General features: G+C 32.8%; 1 protein-coding gene across 1 annotated transcript; it reads right to left on the reverse strand.

Moving 5' to 3' along the window:
* Positions 1–13,814: 13,814 nt before the first annotated feature.
* LOC110443435 (zinc finger protein 808-like) lies at positions 13,815–16,694 on the reverse strand. The gene is made up of 2 exons (XM_021487657.1): positions 16,589–16,694; positions 13,815–16,349 (listed from the first exon to the last, which is right to left on the reverse strand). The coding sequence occupies exon 2, from the start codon at positions 16,325–16,327 to the stop codon at positions 14,777–14,779; it is 1,551 nt and encodes a 516-aa protein (XP_021343332.1). The 5' UTR covers positions 16,328–16,349; positions 16,589–16,694; the 3' UTR covers positions 13,815–14,776.
* Between the last annotated feature and the right edge of the window lie 7,319 nt (positions 16,695–24,013).

The following is a 24,013-nucleotide window of genomic DNA, read 5'->3' on the forward strand; positions in this document are numbered from 1 at the left end:
CGGCTTTTACAGTTGTCAGGGTATTGATGAAGAGGATTTTTACATCTAAAATGTAATCTTGAAAATCAAATAATTGCATGTTGTTTGTGTGATACTGACATTATACACTGCTAAAAAAGCACGTGAAGAATGGCATGAATATAACAATATAACCTCGGATGATCTTAGACAACGAAAGGCAATGTCCTTATATAAATAGATAAACATGAAAGAGACTACCCATTCCTGTCGACTACAGGTGGTGGGACATACATCCTGTTTTCCGTGACCTGCGGGTTCCGCCAATTTTTGTCTGTGTACGGTTTAGTTGATAGCTGATCGTTTCCGCTTTTCGTTCTAATTTTCACTACCTGTTCGTTGACGCAAACTAATCATGTAGAAATTTGCTCCGAGTTAGCGGGAACTTAGACTTCAACAGGCGTTTTTTTGTGTGTAAATCAAATCATTTGATTTTTATTGCTATTGTAGACATTGTGTTTGCAGAGAAAGAGACCAGGATAGCTAAATGTGTTCTTATATCAATATTAAGCTGTAATAGCCCTTTAGACAAACTGAATAAACATCCACTACATGACTCTTTTTTTGTTTTTACACCTTTTTAATACAGTGAATTTATACATTGTCCTCAGATGTACGCCTTTTGCGAGAAATAGTAATGTTCGTTGTATTTGCTACCCGCTCGGCAGGTTGACACAATTAAATAAAATAAAATATCCTGTCTGTGAAATGTTTGTGAGATTTCACTACTTTAGTTTGAAATTGAATTCATATCCTAGAACCCTCTAGATGTCGGTCATAATTTCCTTAACTTAAAATTGATACCTGTGTACGTTTCATGTAAAGTGTCAATTTAGTGAAGTTAGTTTTTTTTATAAACATGTCACAAAACCTTTTCGTGATAATAAAGATTGATACTCTTTACGAATAATTTATGTCGAAAAAATGATAAGCAGCTGTATAGTGTAATTAAATTTTGGCATTACTGTATCTATTAACAAGGTATAATCACCTGTGTTTGTCATATTTCATCCTCCTCTTTCATACAAGTCTAAAGTCATTTATACATAGTCATCTCTAATATATCCTTTCTCCCCGATTGTAATATACCATGGTTATTACCGTCACAAGAAAAAAAAAGAAGATATTTTCGAGAAAATAAATGAAAAAAATAAATAAATTCATCATTGCATATCCTACCACGTGTTATGTGATAGGACAGGTTAACCGAGATAACACAGGACAACGACATGTAAATTAGCCCGGGAGCCGAGGGTTTATCTCGAGCTGGGTTAATTGTAATGACACTGCAGCCAGGATGAAGTGTATCGGAGGAAAGGTGGTACGCGGCCACCAGGTAAATTAATGGCCAATCTTATCTAACGGAATAGGCCTCGGTATTGGAATCACTAGTTGATAAGATTGGCTGCTGGGTTGTTCCTGTGTTTGCTATTCATTTGTGCCGGTCCGGTGGCCGTAACCCTTCAAAGCGGCAAGCAAATTAAAAAGCAAAAAGACACTGCAGTGCTATGTTATCTTGATTGCATATCCGACCAGTTATAGAAACAGTGTCGTTGACAACAATAGATATTTTATTTGTAAATCAATCAACTATCGCCCGTTCGCAGTTCAACTTTAATCGCAGGTGAATTCACGTGAAAACATTTGCTATGTTATAATGGGTGTTTCTGTTTGTATTGTCTTGACTCATCACAGATAGTCATCAGCCAAACTCTTCCGTTTCCCAACAAATTGCCCGGAATTAGATTTATCAATTTTATATGGCCGACGTACCAACGTGATAAGGTAAGGGTCGCCCATAAAAGCGGCTGAAAGCGAGGAACGAACAACACCTTTTTGGAACGCGTTATGGACATCAAAGATGGCGGCTTTGGCGGACGGCATTTCGTGGCGGACTATCCGTTCCGCTCCGTACGTGCGCCATTGATTGCTGGGTGTTATCATTAAGATTGTATTCGTCGACGTCGAAACGCAATGAGCGAGGTTTTTATCGTATGAGCAACACGTAATTATCTATCAAGTTGCCCACGTCAGTGCGGAGTTATGATGTTTGTTTTGCATTACACATTTCACGGGATATTTCCATTTATATTTTACGACACGCCGTAAAATGGTCGGTATCTGCTGCCGCCGGACAGACCAACACTACATATACAGCATGCTGTTCGACACTTCGAGTCCCTTAGCGTGTTAGTCGTGCATACAAACAATATACCGTTTTCAGCAGTTTACAGCGTTCTTGGCATGGCTATAATTATTTTTTAAATTTAAATTAAGGCAAACGGTACCACTGCATCAGCTATAATCGCGAAGAAGAGTTCCAGTCAGAAGTTTAGGACTTAAGAATCATATCTTTTATATATAGATCAAACGAATAGCTTTTTTTTCTGATTCAGAATAATTTCTCATGTTTCTCGACCGATCCTCCATCAAAATAAGACAGAAAAACAATACTCAAACTAAGCAAAAATACAATTAAGAATATAAAAAGATTGAATTTTACTATCATCAATAAATGAATCGTGTCAACATGATCAATTGATTAAGTCCACTTAATACTGTAAAAAATGAAAATTTTCGCGTGTGGATATGTTCACGTTTTGAACTTTCAAACTGATCGCGGTGTGGATAGTTTTCGCGTTGGCAATAGTTTTGAACTCTATATATTGTTTTTATCTATAATCTATATAATACATAAATACAAATTCGCCGCGTTTGGATACTTTAGCGCTCATTTACTCAACGGGAAAAACGCAAAAAAAATTCACAACGCAAAAAGTTCCACTTTTGCATTTATCGCAAGTGAAGAGGAGAATATCCAAGAAAGAGATCAACATGATCGAGACAAGATGGCCGTGACAATCATATTCATCTTCTGACCATCACCAGTGAACAAGTCATCATGGATGAGGATCATCGTCGTTGAACAAGTCAACATACTATATTATTTGAACAAGTGTTCATCAACATTGATCATAAAAACGTATCACCAGCATTGTGTGTGAGATCATTTGTAATGGTTCCACTTTATGCAGTATTGTTACGTTCCTGACGTTTTCCCGTTCTTTATTTGTCCGGTAGATGAATATTGTTTACTGTTTACCGTTTAACATATTCCAAGCAAAAGGGAATTTCTTAGATTTCGCTTTCACATTTTCCTATTACATGGATAACTCCAATTTCTGTTCCATGGTAAGGACACACGAACACCTTAGCTTTCTCTTTTCATATTGACATTTACCCGACACATATGTTTCCTAGATTCCTGTTTGGTAGTATCCAGACTCAAGGGTGCCCTAAGTCACTTTTTTATATATGCTTAAAAAAACTTTTTCTATTTCAAATCGACCCTACACACCAACGCCTTATGTTTCTTTGAGTTTTGTTCCACGTGATTGGGACACATGGATACCTTAGCTTTCTGATATCAAATTGACGCGATTCATCCGTTCCCTCGAATTCCTGTTAGGTAGTATCTAGACACGTGGTACCCAAAAGCTGCATGTAGTCTGAGCATGAGGCTTTTGAAGCTGTCCTGCTATTGTTTTTCTGTTTCTGTTTTTGTTTTTTTGTTTTTATTTTTATTCTGTTTCACTTTATTCCATCTCTCTCGTTTGATATTGTGTACATCAACAAACAGTCCTAAATTTTCCTGTCGAGACAAAAAAAAAGTTTTTCCTTAAAAAAGACAGCTTAAGATATTAAAGAAAGAAATTGTTTTACGTAATAATGTGGCAACAGAAGTTTGTGTGGACGAGAGTTTTCCTTTTTTTTTCTTTTTTTCTTATTAACTTTGTATATAATTTGTTTTAAGCATTCAACATATTTGTGATTGCGTTTGCCAGTGTAAGACAGAAGTATTTGATTAGATAGAAGCTAGATCAGGAAAAAAGAAGGCGACAAAAGTTTCTAAATAAGTTTCCCATTTTTCCAGAACAATGTCAGTACCTGAATGTCAAAGTAGAGGATCGGGAAGTATAATTAGTTGTTGTGCAAATACAGTTTCAAAGCAATACACCAGCAAATGATACCTATAAATAGTAAACTCCACATGAATGAGGTGTCACACGAGGTGCCGGAAATGTTCTTCATGTTCCATTTTGTGATGGTGATGTTTTTATTTATCATTTTTGTTGTCCCTTTTTTTTTTTTTTTGTCTTAACAGATACATCATGTAAAATATCTTATGAGTATATATATATCATGTAAACATATCCTCTCACAGGAGGCACATCTTTGATTTTTTTCCTTGCCTGGGATGAGTTCTGGAGTTCAGTATCTGAGATTTTTAATTTTTGTTTACGTCACGTAGTTTTTGTTGTTGTCTTTTCGTTTCGCCATTAGGGTTGACTTCGTCGTTGTACGTAAATATTGACAAAACTAAAACGGTTGGTTAGATTATGGTCTAACAATATACAACATGTTTTAGATATCTCATATTTAACTGATTAAATATAAGGGTTTTATTGTTTGTTACAAAATATTTGTTGAAACATCTTGCCCATTACTCGGGTGTAACAGTGGTATCTTACAAATTTGTGTTTTAAGAAATATGTGTGCGTTAATGAAAATAAAGCGACGATCTAGAAAATTCAATAAACCAATCAGATCCTAATGAAAACAAATCCTCCAGACTTCTTTCCGAATACATGCTGACCAATTAGTCGGGAACTGGAATTGATCACCAAGGTGACCATTCCACTAAAAGTACAAATATGTCATGATATCTGTGGCTAAAATATGTGAATCTTTAAATCTATGGTGAGAGGCATGCAAAGGCGTCCCAGTGTTGACATATCTCTGTCCTCTGTAACACACAGCTGTCAAATAGCTTGGTTTATAAAACAGAAGTATTAAGTTTCACGGACGTATGAGTTGATGCAACTTGAGCGTACTTTTAAGGAATCCTCAGGAATGTGCCAAAAAGCAAAATATTTACTATCATTTCAATGTAACAATATTTCAAGGGATCGATATTCAGGTGTGTAAATGCATTATCAAAACTAAAATTAATATATTCATGAGTATTAGCTTGAAATGATTGTTATACCATTAATATATAAAAATAATATTTTTGTTAACTGAATGGAAATAAATATCTCGGAAACTACATAGCAATCCTATTTATCACATGTACTAGAGCAAAAATGAATTTCACGTAATTTGATAGGCAGAGAGAAATTGTTACCAAAACTATAATCGCTAGAAAAATGAAAAAGACACAGATTGATTGATCCGTATAAAACAGCGTAAAGCTAAACTAGTAATATGACACAAGACAAAAGTAAAAACAACAGTGACAAATTCGTCACCAAATCTATGATAAATATCATCATGTTTTGGTAATCCGTAATTATGAAATTACTTGATAATCCTCACTTAAACCTGCTATCGACTCACCCTGCCGTCAGATTCGTGATTTATACATAATATATATATAGGCAAATTCCGTTCTCACCATCCTTTTTATTATGTATAAATATTATTTAGGGTTATGTATTTTTTATTTATTTATATTTATGTTTTTATATGTTATATGTTTCATTTCAACAAAGGTTTGCTTAAGCTTGTTCATAACAGGATTAATGTCTAGTTAAATAGTACTACATATCTGAAAACTAAGAAAACTGATATATAGTCCTCCTTTTAAATGGCATGTTCTTGTTAAACACGAAATAAAACGAAATTTAACATTGATAGATTCCAATGAAGTTTGGTGTTTGCGAAATAATTAATGAGTATGAAAACAACTGGCATTGATAATAAGCTGTCTACAAGTTCAAATACGAAGTAAAACAATCTAAAGTATTCAATTCACGAAGAAACACTTCATGTAATACAATTTAAATTTGATTGTTGCTGTGCACTGAACAATACATTAATAGTTTCATATGGACTATCAGTGCGTGTCTATTAGCACACTCTGCTCGCAATAGGAGTTTCTACACTTAATTGGTGAAAATTAACTGAACTGCTTCAGACGGAGCATACCCAGCTTTAGACCGCATTGAGATCAATTTAAAAACAGTTCTACACCTTAACTAGAACACGCTACCATGTTTAAATGGTATTTCGATAATAACTTAATATTCAAAAAAGTATTTGTTTACATATTAAGGATTTAACCAGGACATATGAATCAGGCAATTCTAACTAATTATGTAAGATATTTCCGGACCGACGTGTCGAGCATTCTTCAAGACTTCCAAACAGACAACAAACAGCAAGCACTAGCTAAACTTCAGGACACAATCAATAAGCATCGACAAGCGCAGGATTGGCTTACATAAACTTGGAAATGTCAGCAGCAAGGGTGATAAGTTTCCCTGAAACCATCCAATCAGAACGCTTCTAACAGAATTCAAAGACGTGCATCTTATATTAGCAATGGTTTATATTCTCAATGTGTATAATAATCATGTTGTTAATTATTTACGCACGCACGACTACGGAATTAATTACTTTCTGTTGGCTTTATTGTCCCGTGTAACAATATTTATTCAGATTAAAGACTAGTCTTCCGTCACCATCCATCTAATAATCACAGACTGTTCTACACACCAAAGAGGGGAAAAAAACCCGTCAGAGAATCAGAAAATCAGAAAACGAACTTAGCAGGCAGATGTGTCATACACGGTGTGTTGCTTTCCTCTATCAATCCCGAGGGTGAACGATAGAGTGAAGCGCCCCGCGTTATGTGTAATGGGGGGCGGGGTAACGCTAATCCAGTTGAGAGAGCGGTCCTTAAAGACAGAGAGATTCTGGCACAGAGTACTCTCATCACACAATGTCGAGTCAGTGAGGGATTCTACAGAACAAATGTTTGACGCGAACTATTGTCCATTTCCCCACCTATGATACCAAATTAAGGTGCTTACTGCCGGGAAAGGAGCGTCGATCTGTTATGAATATTCAAGAAAGCTGTTGGTCTTAACACCATATAGCGAGAACTTTGTCAGAGTGACAATAGCACGTCACAGCTTGAAGTCACATCGACATTTAACAGAAATCAGTTTTGAAATAGTTGGTAGACGTTGTTCTTTACTCAATTATATCTAATTTGCCCCTATTGAGAATTTTGAAATAACAGGGACTGCTAGGTCCTACTGATGTGGCAGGCAAATTTGCTCTACCTTAATTATAGGGAGAACAACTTTCACCGAATAGAAATAAAACGTGACCGCCTAATCCAGCCCCTTAGCGACTTAAATAGCACAGCATTTTTCTGTCATCGCAATGTCTGTCTCAATCAGAACATTGTAATAGCATTCAATAGCACTGTCATTCTGGAAAAGTAACATAAAGAATAAACCATGTATAAGATACAGTTGAAGTAATATTTGTAATATCCAAACATGTTTGCTTGACTTTTAACAAAATTCTTACATCTGAATATTCTTACAAATGTTACGATTTTTTTCTTTCTTTTCTTGATACAAAAACTAGAGAAATGTGTTCAAAATCAACTTATTTATCTCACATTACCTCTTCCCTCCAATGATTGAAGATTTTTGTCAGTAATTAAGATTATTGTTTCAAACATTGTATCAGATAATTTGTTTTAAGATAACATTTGAGTGTTTTGATAAAATTTATATACGGTAGAAAACAAAAATGCCATCAGGAGTAGCATGCGTTAAGGAAACAAAAATGGTACACGCTAGGAAATAACATCACACGATAGGAAACAATACTAATAATTAATACTATATGTAATAGCAATTAGAAATAGCATACATTTTGGAGAATATTAGCATACGTTCGAAAATGATAATTTCATTGCTAGGAAGTAAGTATAGCATATGTGAGGAAACAAGATAATCACACACTAACATTTGTAAGGAAACAATAAAAGCATACTTTAGGAAAAAATAATAACTTTAGTTAAGAACTATAAAAAAGCATTGAGTATTTTCGTAAAAAGCATACGTAAGATAATAAAAATATAATACGTTATAACACAATATCGGCATAAGTAGGGTATTGACATTAGTTAGAAAACAAAATAACATAGGTTAGGGAAAACTGACATCATGTAAGAAAAAACAACCTTTAAGAACTAATGATACAGTTAGGAATAGCAATTGCATGCTCTAATGCTTGCCATAATATTGTTCTCTTAAACATATGTTTTCAGCATATACGAGGTTTATTCTGATAAATATCAATAAATATTTACATATAAAAATCCATTGTGCATTTATAAGGTACTATTTATCACTTTTCATGTAATTGTTATGTGATCGCAAGTCGAGTGCAAAACATGACTTTTGTAAAACAGATCTGAGCATATTACTGAATAAATAAAGATAAGGTGACTTGGACGATGGTGACATTAACACATATCAAAATTCATTCGCATTCCTATTTGTATTGTGGGGAAGTCAATACATTGAAAGCGATCTATTTTGTAAAGTGGACTTTAAAATTAACTCATTTATTTAAACAGTATTTAAACAAGACAAATATGGATATCCTACTATTGGTTTCTGTTATATACCAGAGATGGCAGGTATATAGTGACGCATTATTACCGGGTCCTTGGTCCATGTAGTATTCGATCGTGTACTTGGTTTTTTTATTATCAAATGTTTATTGATATACTTCTTTTAGGTATTATTCTCTGGACAGTATTTCAAGGTGATATGGGAGGGGGGAAGGCCGGTAAAAAAACTGTGCTTAAGTAAGTAATGTATCGCTACTACTAACCAAAGTTTGCTATGTCTTATACGCTCATTGTATTTTATTAATTGACTGAAATTTTGTAACGCAGATAAATTATATCAAAATCGTCCTCTTTTGTTTCCGAAGCCAACTTTATAAGCTATGAATGTCAGACACAATTTTACAGGGTTAACATCATAACAGATTTTAATCATTTCCTGGATGATTTCTTATAAGTATTGTGTCGTGTGTAGATTGTTTCCGGTAGCTCTTTGTCATAATCGTTATTCACTGTTCTTTTCAAATAACTATATAATGAATTTTCCATTCAATGTATTATCTTAATTGATGTTTGTGATATTGTTGTCTCATCTCCATTACGAAACAAAAGCTTTTGTGTTTTTTCAAAATGTAATTTTAGTCGAAACAAAACAAACAAAAATGAAATAAGGGCATCTTTTATCAAATAACTTCCACAAAAGTAGTTCATGTAATGCAAAAGTAGGACTTTACGAGAAGGATGAAATTGAGGAAATACTATTTATTTCTAAAAAGTATTATTAGTTTATATAATCATTCTATTCCGTATGAAATGACAAGATAGACTTTAGAAATACATTACATCCGTGAACTATTGCTACGGATCTGTATACGGCATATAACTGTCATTAACTATCTTTATATTAAGTCGAAATATTGATTGTTATATTTGTAATTTGTATACTTGTAAGAAGTGTGTCATTGTAATCTGTAAGACTTCGATTTAAAAACTATCTTTTCTCAAAATTTCAAATAAATCTTAAACTAAATGCAGTTCCCTTGCAGTCTTTCATGTCTATTTTGTAATTGAGCAGAATCCTTTTTAAATCTAATTTCGTATTTTTACTGAGAGGCCCAGATTAGCAAAAACATACTAAATGTAATCTTAATTAAACAAAAGTCTTAAATGCAAGTTTTTGGAGAATATCTCGATATCATCATTTAAGAAATATCAGTTTTCATCGTGTATTTGAAGAATGAAGTGGCATCGAAATTAAATGAAATCAAGTCATAATCTCAGAATAAAATGAGAGCATTTGTCATATAATATTGAAAATGATGAATGCATCCATGCAGCAACAGCAATTTCAGTGTTAATTTCGACTGGAGATAGTAATCCATCTTATGAAAAATTGCAAAGCCTTAATCGTGTTACAGAAATACGTGTCAAATGTTGAAGTGCTATATAATAGCTTATATTTTTTAATAACTTTGTATGTGTGTAAAATGTTTTTGTGTCTATGTGTGATGTTAACGGTGATGCTATACATGACTAATGTATGGATATTACAGTATGTCAGTGACCCATGTTCATGTAATACACACTCTTAAAATGAAATGATGCTGTTTTGTAGTGATCTATTCGAGTTGCTTGATTTCGTTGAGTAGGGAAGCCCTGCGAGGCAACATACTTGTGGGGTTTTCCACCAACTTAAGGCAAGCGATAGGCCTCCTTGTCTGTTCGGGCGTAAGGGGCTGAGGACCCGGGTGCTACTGGAGTGGTGCTGGAGTGAGGGTAGTAAGAGCTGTGGAATTATCGCTGATGTGGAAGGACCACACTGCCGTCATGGTTTTTGTCGCATCTTGTATCAGCAGCAATCAGATTAAATTATGGTGACAAGTAACATATGATTTCTATTAAAAAAAAGGTAATAAAAGGTGGTTTCTTTTTTTCAAATTCAAAATATAAATCATAATCCATTATAAAACGACTAGGTTAGGCATGTAACATCTGAGATGTTTAAAAGAACATTTAACCAAAGTCTGCTAATGTAGAAATCGGCCAATAATTTGAGTACGCGTTAATATAAAGCATATTCACCGTAGGTCTTTTTCGAAATATTTGTTTGTCACTTATAAAAAAAAAAATCAATATCTAATATCTTTTTCGCGTATAACCGTACTGTTGGCGATTAGATTTCATTGAAGAATATCTTTCACGTTAATTGCACAATTATCAAACGTTAAAGACAACTGAATACCGTTGTCCGTTTGTTGGGGGAAAACGAGGGTTTTCCTTTCATAAACATTTTTTTAAACATCTGTCTGTGCGTAAAAGTCTCTTTAAAATCCTTAGTGTGTTATTTATTCAGAAATTCGGATTATCAATGATAAGGGATTACAGAATGAATAGTGCACTGTGTTATAATTGTTTTATAATGTAATCTGATTGTACAACTAATAAATATTGTTATTAAAAAGATGTTCACATGAAGGGCAAAATTGGAAAATAAGAATGTGTCAATACCATAGTCATATTGTATTCTGTAAGAGTTTAGTTGTTTAAATTTAACTTCATCAAAAGAAAAGTCATGTTGTAATACAATTTCCTAAATGCTTTGTTTTTTTTAAAGCATAAGTCATTTTTTTTTTAGAAATTTGTAAATCAACTCTTTGAGAAAATGGTAAATGTACAACAGTAATAATAACATATCAACTTGATTGGTTAATACCTACTTACCCAATTAGGGTAACAGTACAGGTAGTAATGCCACTATAATGTAAACCTCATGGCTAATAGTATCTTATTATTTATTGATTCACAAATCTATTTCCTGTTTTTTTGTGTATTATAACTTGATATTTTAAAGAACGATGAACGATTTAATTAGTCATATAAACATGTGGCAAATAACCGTTGTATTACCTGCACAGGTGTTTTCTTTGTCGATTCTGTTACTTTCAATTTTTTTAAAAATTATTCATGTGTGTGTGTATAACAGTTTGATGACACTGAAGTGCTTTGTTATGGAATTTCTATACGCCTGGCTGACAGAATTTTAAATGTGATCATAATGTCAACGACACATAGATATTATTATATTTTAATACCAATGTATGCAATTAGTTTTATATATATCATGAATGAAGGCGACTTATGGTACATGTGATATTATTCCTGAAGAAGTATTCAAGTATTCTTGAATGTAAATCAATAACAATTTGCCCTATATGTTTCTTTATTAGATAAATCGATATCATATTGAAACATTTCTCTTAAATCTAAAGTCGATGATGCACTGATCAGAACTATTTATTCAACTGTGTTTGAATTAAACAATGAGTTTTCATGTAGTTCCAAATTTAAATTATAATATAGCATAACTAAATGATGTGCCAAGTGTCACTATTGAATTATTGATATACTTGTTGACATAAACCAAGACTTCCGCCCGTATCTTCGTCAATTAATCAACTCATACAAAGCAGCATATTTTCAATCCTCTCCATTATACAGAGCTAAAAGGATCGTTTGTAAAATTGATTATCCAGATATGTAAACAGCTTGTAAATACTGTTTTCTTGGATGAAAACATGACATTATGATACTTTAGATTAATGTTCACTGATGGGTTCTGAATAGACGAAATTGTCATCCAGTGCAATAAAATGGCTTTCAGCCTCCGATACTTAATTTAAATAGGTATTCCATTACTTCATATATCTAGTAATTGCTTAAAGTTGACTTCTCAATAATTTTATTAAAAATTATACGTATACAATTATAACATTCCATTTATCAAGTTTTGAATAAGTTAAACCACATTGTGAAAATTATTTTTATTTCCACTTCACCATAAAATAGATTAAACTTAATATCGCATACCTAAATAATGCACCTAAGGATTTATCTCAAATGATGATAACCTCAATTTAGATGGGAAAGAAAAATTATTTATTATAATTGGTTTGTGAAACGTTGCTTCACATAAGCAGAGTCTGTAGTCATATTTGTTTTGACAACGAAGCAATCACGTTTCTTTAATAGTACATTTGTAAATTTAAAGGAGAATGTGCGCCTCTAACTTAACATCAGATGATTGTACTGTAATGTACTAGGAAACACGGGTGATAATACCAATACACATTAGACATCACGTCTATCTATAATTGAGCTATTATCGATTTCACCAATAAGTAGATGTAAATATAAATTTGACGTTCCCAAAACAATTAATTGACATTTGTATTACATGATGCATACATGTATTGATACTTCAAGCATATATGCATATTATTATAAAGAAATCAGTTTGCAAACATATGTAGTTATCCTGATATAAGTTAGTTTAATGTGATGAGAGCCCGATTTACTATTTGCTGATAAAGTCATAGCCGCAATGTACATCGAAATCACGGTCACATTCTCTGTATATGATTATCCATTTTTTTGTGATGACATTTATAGGCTCTAAATATATTGAGTTAATTAATTTCAATTTTGTCCCAGATTATATGATTTAGCATTCGTTTATATAATGAACCGAAAATCAGTTAAACCAGAGCTGTTTAAAAATAAAGTGCTGATCGTGATCCAATTCATATCAAAAATGCTTCCTTTTAAGTTATTTTATTTCAATGATAAAAATTTAGGGAAAACACATCTATGCATATCTATGCTTCCATACAATAGAGACATCTAGGTATAATTCATTTGTAGTTCAAATATTTTTCTATTCAAAAAGATGATATCTTGAACACGAAGTATACAGATACAATGACAATCTAACTTGAAGATTGAAAACATGAAAACATACTTATGTAGTTATACCCAGTTAAAATAACATGAGATAGCAAAAAAAATCAAAAAAATCAAAAGAAGCGAATATTTACGGGCATTTTTAATATATGTGAATTATACTTGAAAATATTGCAATACAATAGATATATACATATCTATACTGTAATTTATGTTAAGTATGATTTAAGCTTTAATAGAAATGATGCAATGAAAAATATGTTGAAGTATATTCAGTTTTTATTTGAAATGTAATTGAAACAGATTTTTTTTTATATCTTAACCTTTCTGTCTTAACCTGTTTTTATTCTTGTAACTTAAAGTAATTATTTTCCATAGTATAAACTTCATTGGAATGTTTTAATTGATTAAAAATTGCATAAAAACTTCAATAGAAAATGTCATTATCTAGAAATGAACTGAGCAAGTACATTTTTATGAATCACTCAGATCTAATTGATTACATTGAAGGATGTTTTGCCCTCTGACAGGGAGATCTCCAGTTATTACATTAGGTAATTCATTTTGTGATACACTATGCTTATACAAATTAAATCGTTTGGCTCAGGCCAGCTGAATCACATTATCAATCGGAAAGAAATATTGAAAATTGATCTGAATTGCAATTTGTAATCGGGAAAAAACATTCCAGTCAGAAGTTTCGACCAAACGTTAAAACACAAAAAAGTAAGATAGAGTATTTTAATTTAGAAGGAAAACCTTTATTGTTGATAACAATCAGATGAAAAAGAATTCGAGAATGGAGTTGAACTAATACATCAGATACCCCCAGATTTTCACACATGACTGTACAAGCCGTGGCAAAAATATAGCTATCCTCGCCATACCACCAAGCCAAACCAGCTCTCCCAGGAAAAGGTTATTTCAATATCCAATAAAATTAATGCGTCGCCACATTACTGCGAGGAATTATCACATGTTATCTCAGGCGCTGGTCAGTGTGAACAATGTAAAGTGTGTTTCACCATATGGTTACAAAGTTCTACAATCAAGGCATGTCATCACTATCATCCAGGGAGTTTGTTTTAATGTCATCTATTATAACAGACAACTATCGTCTTATATGGCAAGTCTTTAACTCTGCGTATACAAAATCACTGATCCGTGCAATATTAAATCTGTATCTCCATTTAACCTGAATCGTCGTACATAGCACTATTTATCTCCAATAAATACAAGTCTACCGTTTAAATAATTTATATAAAGATATATTGTATAAATCATTGCTTTGCATGATTATTTGCTAACAAAATGTAAATGTCAATATATTCTGATATCAATATCTAAAACAAACTAAAATACTAGAATATAAACATGATGATACTATTTCTAAGCGTTAAATTAACAACGATTAATCTTTAGATTTTTATCTAAGTAGAACACATTAAATTCATAGAGAAAAGGTATATAATAAATGTAAGATTCAATCCCAAAATCAAAAGAAAATCATGAAAAGTTAACCTTTTTTTTTGTCCATGTTTTCCAGCTTTGATAAAAAGTTTGTTCTTCTAAGAATTACAGGAAGTTTGAATATTTATGCAGAAAGCTCGCTGACGTTGGACTCAACATATATTGAGACAAAAGATTGCGTTGACATGTCAGAGAAGCTTGTGGAGAAAACGGAGAGGGCCGTGCATTGATAAAGGCACCCTGAGTAGATCCTAGCCGGTTGTGAGCATACGTACTAGCCGATCCGCACAGCGCGGTGGAACTCTGATCCATCTGTCCCAGGGGTGGGGTTGTGGCCGAGGGCAGAGAATTACCCTCGTGCAATTTTCGGGTATGTTTTTTCAGATCAAAATTCCTACAAAATCCTTTGCCGCATATGCGACAGGTGAAGGGTTTCTTCTCGTTATGTGTGTGCATGTGGAAAGTAAGATTGTAGACTTGATGAAACGCTTTGTTACAGATGGAACATTTGTATTGTTTCTCGGCACTATGTGTAAGTTTGTGGTTCTTGTAATTTCCTTTCTGATGAAAGCCCTTCCCGCAATACTCACAAATGTAGGGTTTGTAGTTCATGTGAATTCTCATATGTGTGTTTAGTGTAGAACTTCGATTGAACGCCTTCCCACACGTACCACATTTGTGTGGTTTATCGGAGGTGTGAATGATTTTGTGTCTACACAACGTGCTTGCCTGTCGGAATCCTTTACCACAAATCTTACAAATAAACGGCCGGGCTCCTGTATGCACTGGCATGTGACGGGTAAGATTGTAATGAGCATTGAAAACCTTTCCACATTCTTGACAGGTGAATGTTTTCTGAGATTTGTTCGCGATTTTCTTCATTTTAGATGAGACCGGATCACTTTCGTTGTTATTTTCATGTATCTTTTTTTCTCCGAGAGGCTGTCCGTTGTTTTCGGTGATGTTTTGAACCTTTCTTTCCTCAAATTTCGTTTTTATGTTAAAGGGAAGAGATTCATTCTTTTCGGGTAATTTTTCCTCCGTCCTACTTCCGAAAGCATTTATGTTTTCTCGGGTTCCAAATTTTCCCGACTCGTGAAATTTCTGGATGCTCAATGATTTAAGATAGTCTATAGAAGGTTCCCTTCCCTTGGACGAATACGACGGAAATTGCTGTTGGAAAATTGAGTAGTTCCGTACCAAGTAATTCTGATATTCCTCCAAAGACATCCGTCCTATGAAAAACGCCGGATGAAGACAGGACTGATACCCTGCCATCATGTAGTCCCTGTTGTCGCGGATCATATTTGGTGTAGAGTTTTTTCTTAGAACATCTCTTCCTACTAGCCAGTTTGTGAAAGTTCCAGATTGTTGCGGTGGACTGTGAACTGGAGAATATTGTTTTCCGCTTGAAACTGACATTTCCTGCTCTGAAGATTCAGCATCTGATACATCGGATTTTGATATTTCCCTGTCATCAACAATGCCGGACGTTATCTCAGCATCTTTTGATTTTTCGTTTCCTGAATTTGTTTCGATGAGGTTTTCAATGGAAAAGGCTAGTTTCGGTCGAGTATTAGCGTTTTCCTTACCTGAAGCTAAGCATGTCTGTTTTGACGTCTGTCGGTCAGAGCTGAGATTTTCTGCCAATGACATGGTGAACAGAAAATTGTCCAACCTGAAAAAAGGAAATACAACAATTATAGTTTTCATCTTAAAGATATTAAAATAATAACTTTACATGTAAAATTATTACAAAAATTGCACAATAAAAATAATATAAGAAACCTGCATAATTGTATCATATCATATTGTATATATTGTAAAGATATGATATAAAATGATTGGAAAATACTTATGCATATAAGATAAATTTCTTCTAATAAAATAATAAAATACAATAGAATTAGCACGTACCTTTGCTGTAAGCAAATATTTCCTTCAAATGATGTTGATATCTGCTGTTGATTTTCGAATCATCAATATGACAAGATTGGTTAAGTGATCAGACCTGCTGGTAGCATGAAACTGCACAGCTGAACAATTCAAACACCATTATAAATCCTTTGGTAAACGCGTTTTGATTCCATGTAACTTTTCGCTCTATCCTTACAAAAGTATTCACATCCTGCGATGACCATGTGAGGGTGAATCCTCAATTTTGATAGGTCAATTGTCTGTCAACGATGCAATTGTCATAAAATCGATAATTATACAGAATTGGCCAATCAGCGCTTGGCATACAGCACATCAGAAAACCGCAAATCTCTTTCAAGTCGCCATTTAGCATACATTATGTTGCCGTCCTCTCGGCTCAATGATTATTAAATGGGAAAGGCGGAGCCTGATAGCTGGATTATAGACCAAACCAGCTTGGGAAGCACTGGATTAAATGACACTGGATGAATTAGGGTTTATAATTTTCTCTTATTCACGCATTTGTCAATCTAAGTAAGATATCTTTTAAACCCGCGGTGAGGATATGACAAATACGTAGGCTAATTGACACCTATCGTGTTGCGAGTATTGTCACTGTTAGCTACCCCTTACCTGTCTATAGTAACACGAGATATCACGCTTCCACGCCGTTACCCACAATATATATGTGCTCAGATCCCGTCCTCTCTCCCACCTTCAGGTAGTGAGCTCCCGTAATGTATTTTCTGTGTTGTGATAAAGAAGATGTTTCTCACACTTTTGGTACGTTACGTAGATACCGGTATATGACTCAAATGTGTAATAGAATATCAATTTAACTTTTCTGAGAAAATGTTTTTATTGAATATGCTAAAAAACAGTAGTCGGTATTAAATTGTATGTTATTTATGCCTTCCAAAAAAACACAATTTCAGATAGCTAATATAAATGTAAATATTCTACATATTACTGAACGATTACAGAATAGTACTGTTCGTGACATATTAAACTCTAATTTCAATTACATTTGTCCTGTAACTTGTAAAATATTGAAATCTGTTGATTTAATTGAAGCAAACTCCGCTTAATAATCGCCTGAGAAAACGTCTGTGTATCAGATCGAGGGTAAAGGTATGCCAGTACAGATAACTGCGTACATCATCTGTTAAACCGCGTCAAACATCCGTCAGTTAATAACAATAGGGCAATCTCTCAATCTGTGTCAAATTTATTAAATGGGATGTTATCAGGATACGCATCTGTGTAAAGAGATAATATAAACACACTCGTCGTCTCATTTAACAAAAATAATTAACATTTCAAATTGTGTCATAGGTAGTCATTGCAAAGATTTGTTTTTATCTTTGTTCAGGTATTACCGTTGGGTGTCAATTTAAGGTGATAATCTGGCTACTTTTTGTTTTGTGCTGAGTGTTTTACCCCAGCATCAGGGTTTCATCTCATGCAATAGTATATACTAATATGGATTTATATGGTAGGGTTATAATTACTCGTAACTCAAATGTTGATATAGTATTGTATCAGAACATGTTCAACGATAAATAATAACTAAACATTAGTTTTTATTTTAAACTCTTTTAAAATAAAATTAATAATTTATTTATGATTAAACATGTGTGCTGAATAAGAAATATGTATATAAAACTTTTTCTGTAAGTCTATCACAATAGTTGTGGATTTAAAATCGATATCATATCAGAATCAAGTCACATGCGGCTCTACATTATAGCTAGGATAACCAATATTGATCAAATAAAGTTAACGCACTAGATCCATTAATGATGACATAAAATTGATAGGATAAACTCGCCTCTCGAGCGACTGCTCTCCGTGTCAGCCTTTTGCTGGACTGACTCTTTGTGAATACCCTTTTTAGTAAAAGTTTTCTACAGGAGGTATTTTGTAATATTTGACGGTTTTTTTAAAGAAATTCACACCGTTTCAGATAATTTGTAGCTACTATGCGACCCTGACTGAGTCCAACAGTGCAGGTGTCACACGTTCTACAGAAATGTCATGCCTTTTCAAAGCGTTGGATTTACGTTGTTTTTGTGAAGGCATCATTCACATCGATGCCTTACCTGAAATAGCTGTATTACCACAAAAAAAGTTATTCATATGTTTCTTTATTAAGTAAGATTTCATTTTATTATACTCAACGTGCATTTTCCTTTATATTCATTTACTGATTAATACGTTGATATGGCTAATAAATACTTTTTTTTATAATATCACCCATAAATTGGACAACTTTTTGGTAGGAAATTCGAAATGTCTTACATTTAACCAAATCAGTATGCTTAAGCTGTCTGTTTGAGATGCGTGGCGTACAGATATTGTACCATGGTATTCAGTGTAAATATATTACATGTTTATTTTATGTTCCTGTGTTGAAATATAAGTTGGTTATAGTTTTAGAGGATAATAAGTTTTGGAAAATATGAGTGTTTGAAATCAATAGGTATTCAAATAGGTATCATAAAGTTATCAACTTTGCATAACATCAAATTGTCACTGTAAATGATTTATTTTAAGTAGTTTTGCTGTTAAGTTTAAACATAGTATAGTGAGTTAACTGCACACACGTCAAGGTAAAGTTATAGTATACTTACAATTTTTAGACTTCTCACGTGTCCACATATAATGCTAAGGGTGTTACTTATAACTCATCACGATGAGAATGTAAAGCATTTAAAAACGGTATTTAACTCATATTTCACACTCTCCTTATCTAATGTTACCAATTTTAGGATATAAAAACGGTATTTAACTCATATTTCACACTCTCCTTATCTAATGTTTCCAATTTTAGCGTATAAAAACGGAACATAGAACATATATCTCACACTCTCCTTATCTAATGTTTCCAATTTTAGCGTATAAAAACGGAACATATAAAAAATATATCACACTCTCCTTATCTAATGTTACAAATTTTAGCGTATAAAAACGGTACATACAACACATAACTCACACTCTCCTTATCTAATGTTTCCAATTTTAGCGTATAAAAACGGAACATAGAACATATATCTCACACTCTCCTTATCTAATGTTACCAATTTAGCGTATAAAAACGGTACATACAACACATAACTCACACTCTCCTTATCTAATGTTACCAATTTTAGCATATAAAAACGGTATTTAACTCATATCTCACACTCTACTTATCTAATGTTACCAATTTTAGCATATAAAAACGGTACATATAACACATATCTCACACTCTCCTTATCTAATATTACCAATTTTAGCGTATAAAAACGGTACATATAACACATAACTCACACTCTCCTTATCTAATGTTACCAATTTTAGCGTATAAAAACGGTACGTATAACACATATCTCACACTCTCCTTATCTAATGTTACCAATTTAGCGTATAAAAACAGTACGTATAACACATATCTCACACTCCCCTTTTCTAATGTTACCAATTTAGCGTATAAAAACGGTACATATAACACATATCTCACACTCTCCTTATCTAATGTTACCAATTTTAGCGTATAAAAACGGTACATAGAACATATATCTCACACTCTCCTTATCTAATGTTACCAATTTTAGCGTATAAAAACGGTACATAGAACATATATCTCACACTCTCCTTATCTAATGTTACCAATTTTAGCGTACAAAAACGGTACGTTTAACACATATCTCACACTCTCCTTATCTAATGTTACCAATCTTATATGACAACATAGAGAAATGGTTTTGGAAATATTGAAAACAATACCGAAAACAGGACGAAACGTTCTACAAAACTGCCTCCAACATGTATGCAAAATGATAAGAAAATTTCGGGAAGAACGTTGATGTTAATTTAGGGACATATGATGAGAGGGGCTATGCACTCCATATCATACTTTCGTTCGTTATAGATGCAAGGTAGGAGAGAGAATACATATATTACGACTAATCAATTGATATTTTTTTTAATCGGTCAACTTTGAAATACCTGCAGTTATTTATTCATTTATTATAATTTCATTAAATATATCTGCGAGAATGCATCCATACATGTATATTTGTAGCTTTATGTGCGTTAGAGGCTTGTTATTATCACCTCCCTTTTATTTATCTATTAGTTTACTCTATTTATTTATTTATTTATTTATTTTAAGTTCACGATGACTTTTCTCTTGTTTAAGCGGTTCATTATCATCACTTCCTGTTTTTCATCATTTCGAATAGAATTAGAACTCGGTAACTTCTTGTGGTACAGTTTTATATTGTTAGAGAGGCAAGCTTTAACAGAAGATATTTGCAACTTCCTAACTGATCTTGAATGACGTGTTCGCTGTTAACCGGGTAGGTCCCAACAGCAAAAATCGTGTTTAAAAGCAGAAACAATAATCCATGAGATAAGAAATTGTCCATATGATGGATCGAACACAACAAAGATCCACTCTCTGTACCGACACCGATCGTGTTGTATACAAAGCCTAATCGTTTACGACTTGAACCTGTCGTGACAATACCTGTACAGGTGGCAATTATTGTCAAATCCGACCATACCACTCAGTAAACCCTAACTAGGATTCTCGAGAGGACTTGATCCCTAGGAAGGGCTGGGTCAAACTGTAGCATTTGGCAGGTCTTGTGTCTAGCCCTTAATAAGCTAAATATTAACTATATAAAGGTCAGGCTACCCCAATCAACACCCTAACAGCGGCGGGCCGTTTTGGTCACTTCGACGGTATAAAATCAACAACTTTTCAATATGATTTATCTTTTAAGAACAGAATTCTAAACCCGTGCCTATTACGACTTTCTATTTGAATGGTTCTTGTGGTAGCCGTCGGGTAAGTGAAAATCATCTCAGCAAGCCGCTCTAATCACTGGGCAGGGGGTGACCAGTGTAATTGGCGATTTTCACGATTAGACTGGTGATGAAAAGGCTAATGTTAGTACGATGATCATTTTCTCACCTCTTAAACAGTCAAAATGACACTCATGAAGACGTCCTTTTTTCCCAGGTAACACTTTATATGCCCCCGGCGAGCTATTACAGCTCAAGCTCAATCTTATCTTAAACGCCTTGAAATTATAACCGCTATTTTGTACTTGTATGTGTCAAATACATTTTGCGTCGTAATGGTGTTAAACTGCAACACAAGTAACTACTTGTCAATTGAAGAAACATGAACATGCCCTTTTTTTATTGTAATGTTTTTTTTAAGAATAGATAGTGAAAGATTTAAGAAAAAGTCCGAAAATAACATAGTTATCTTCTGTAAATCTTTAGCGACGTCATTGATAAAGTCCATTTTCATTTGCATTCCATGGATAGTGCAATATATATGAATAAGGTATTAATCGCTGGTTATAGACGCATATTGATGAATATTTAAAAACATCAAAAAAGAGCTGCATGTCATCATGACTAGCGATTTTGATTTGTTTGTTCCTATATATTGAATCAATATGAAGTCAACTCTTAATTTACACTCATACTTGAAGATTATTTTATCTATATTTATATTATAAGATAACTTTATCAATACTTATATTATAAGGTTACTTTATCTACACCTATATTCTAAGGTTACTTTATCTATACTTATATCATAAGGTTACGTTATCTATACTCATATTATCATGTGACTTTATCTATACTCATATTTTAATGTTACTTTATCTATACCCATATTATAAGGTTACTTTATCTGTACTTATATTATAAGGTTACTTTATCTGTACTTATGTTATAAGGTTACTTTATCTATATTCATATTATCATGTGACTTTATCTATACTCATATTATAATGTTACTTTATCTGTACTCATATTATAGGGTTACTTTATCTATATTTATATTATAAGGTTACTTTATCTATACTCATATTATAAGGTTACTTTATCTATACTCATAGTATAAGGTTACTTTATCTTTTCTCATAATATCATGTGACTTTATCTTTACTCATCTTATATATTACGTAATCGATGCAATTATTATAATGTTACTTTATCTATACTCATATTATAAGGTTACATTATCTATACTCATATTATTATGTGACTATATATACCCATATTATAAGGTTACTTTATCTATACCCATATTATAAGGTTACTTTATCTGTAATCATATTTTTAGGTTACTTTATCTGTACTCATATTATAAGGTTACTTTATCTGTACTCATATTATAAGATAATTTTATCATTACTCATACTATAAGGTTACTTTATCTATACTCATCTTATATATCACTTAATCGATACTCATATTATTAGGTTACTTTATCTGTACTCAAATTATAAGGTTATTTTTTCTTCACCCATTTAAGACTACTTTGTCTATACTTACAATAATGTATGGTTACTTGTCTATGACGTGTTTATTATATGCATACTTATAATATGTTTACTTTAATGTAAATGTATAGGGTAACTTATCCATACTTGTAGAATTCCTTATCTATTCACTTTCCTATAGTTCTAACATAAGGTTACTGTTTTCTTTACTTGTAAAATATGGTTAATTTATGTATAATTATATCATTAGACATTATCATCGCTTATAATATAGGCTACCTTATCTATACTTATAATACAAGATAACCTATCTACAATTATAATATAGGGTAACTTATCTATACTTATAATATACGGTAACTGAAATTTATTCATATTAAAGGGAAACTTATTTATACTCATAATATTGGGTAACTTATCCGTATTTATATCATAGGGTAACTTATCTATACTTATGATATATATAGAGTTACTTATCTATGTTTATAACAAAGGGTAACCTATTTAAACATATACTATAATTATAATTTAGGGATGTTTTTTTTATTATGCCAATACTATAGAATTGGATGGGGGAAGGAGGGGGCATAAAGTGTTGCCCATGTCCGTCGCGTCCAGTCCGTTCCGTCCCGTCAAGCATCAAACACTGAAACTAATTTCACATGGTGACGGGGGCATTCATGTCTTAGACATTTTCTAGTTCTTATAATACAGGTTTACTTATTGCATAAACCTATTAATCATTGTTTTTGATATAGGGTTACTTATTTCTATTTATGACACAGGGTTACCTATCTCTATTTATGACACAGGGTTAATTATCTCTATTTATGACACAGGGTTACTTATCTCTTTGTATGACACAGGGTTACTTCATATCTCTATGTATGACACAGGGTTACTTATCTCTATGTATGACACAGGGTTACTTATCTCTATTAATGACACAGGGTTAATTATCTCTATTTCTGACACAGGGTTACTTATATCTATTAATGACACAGGGTTACTTATATCTATTTATGACACAGGGTTAATTATCTCTATGTATGACACATGGTTACTTGTTCTACACTTATAATATAGGATTACTAAATATTTGCTATAACCTTTTTGTGATTATAACATC

Source organism: Mizuhopecten yessoensis, unplaced genomic scaffold (assembly GCF_002113885.1).
Source record: "Mizuhopecten yessoensis strain PY_sf001 unplaced genomic scaffold, ASM211388v2 scaffold716345, whole genome shotgun sequence".
Taxonomy (NCBI): Eukaryota; Metazoa; Mollusca; class Bivalvia; order Pectinida; family Pectinidae; genus Mizuhopecten; species Mizuhopecten yessoensis.

Excerpts from the sequence above, each read along its gene's own strand:
- LOC110443435 (XM_021487657.1), bottom strand. The coding sequence starts at position 16,327 with ATGTCATTGGCAGAAAATCTCAGCTCTGACCGACAGACGTCAAAACAG.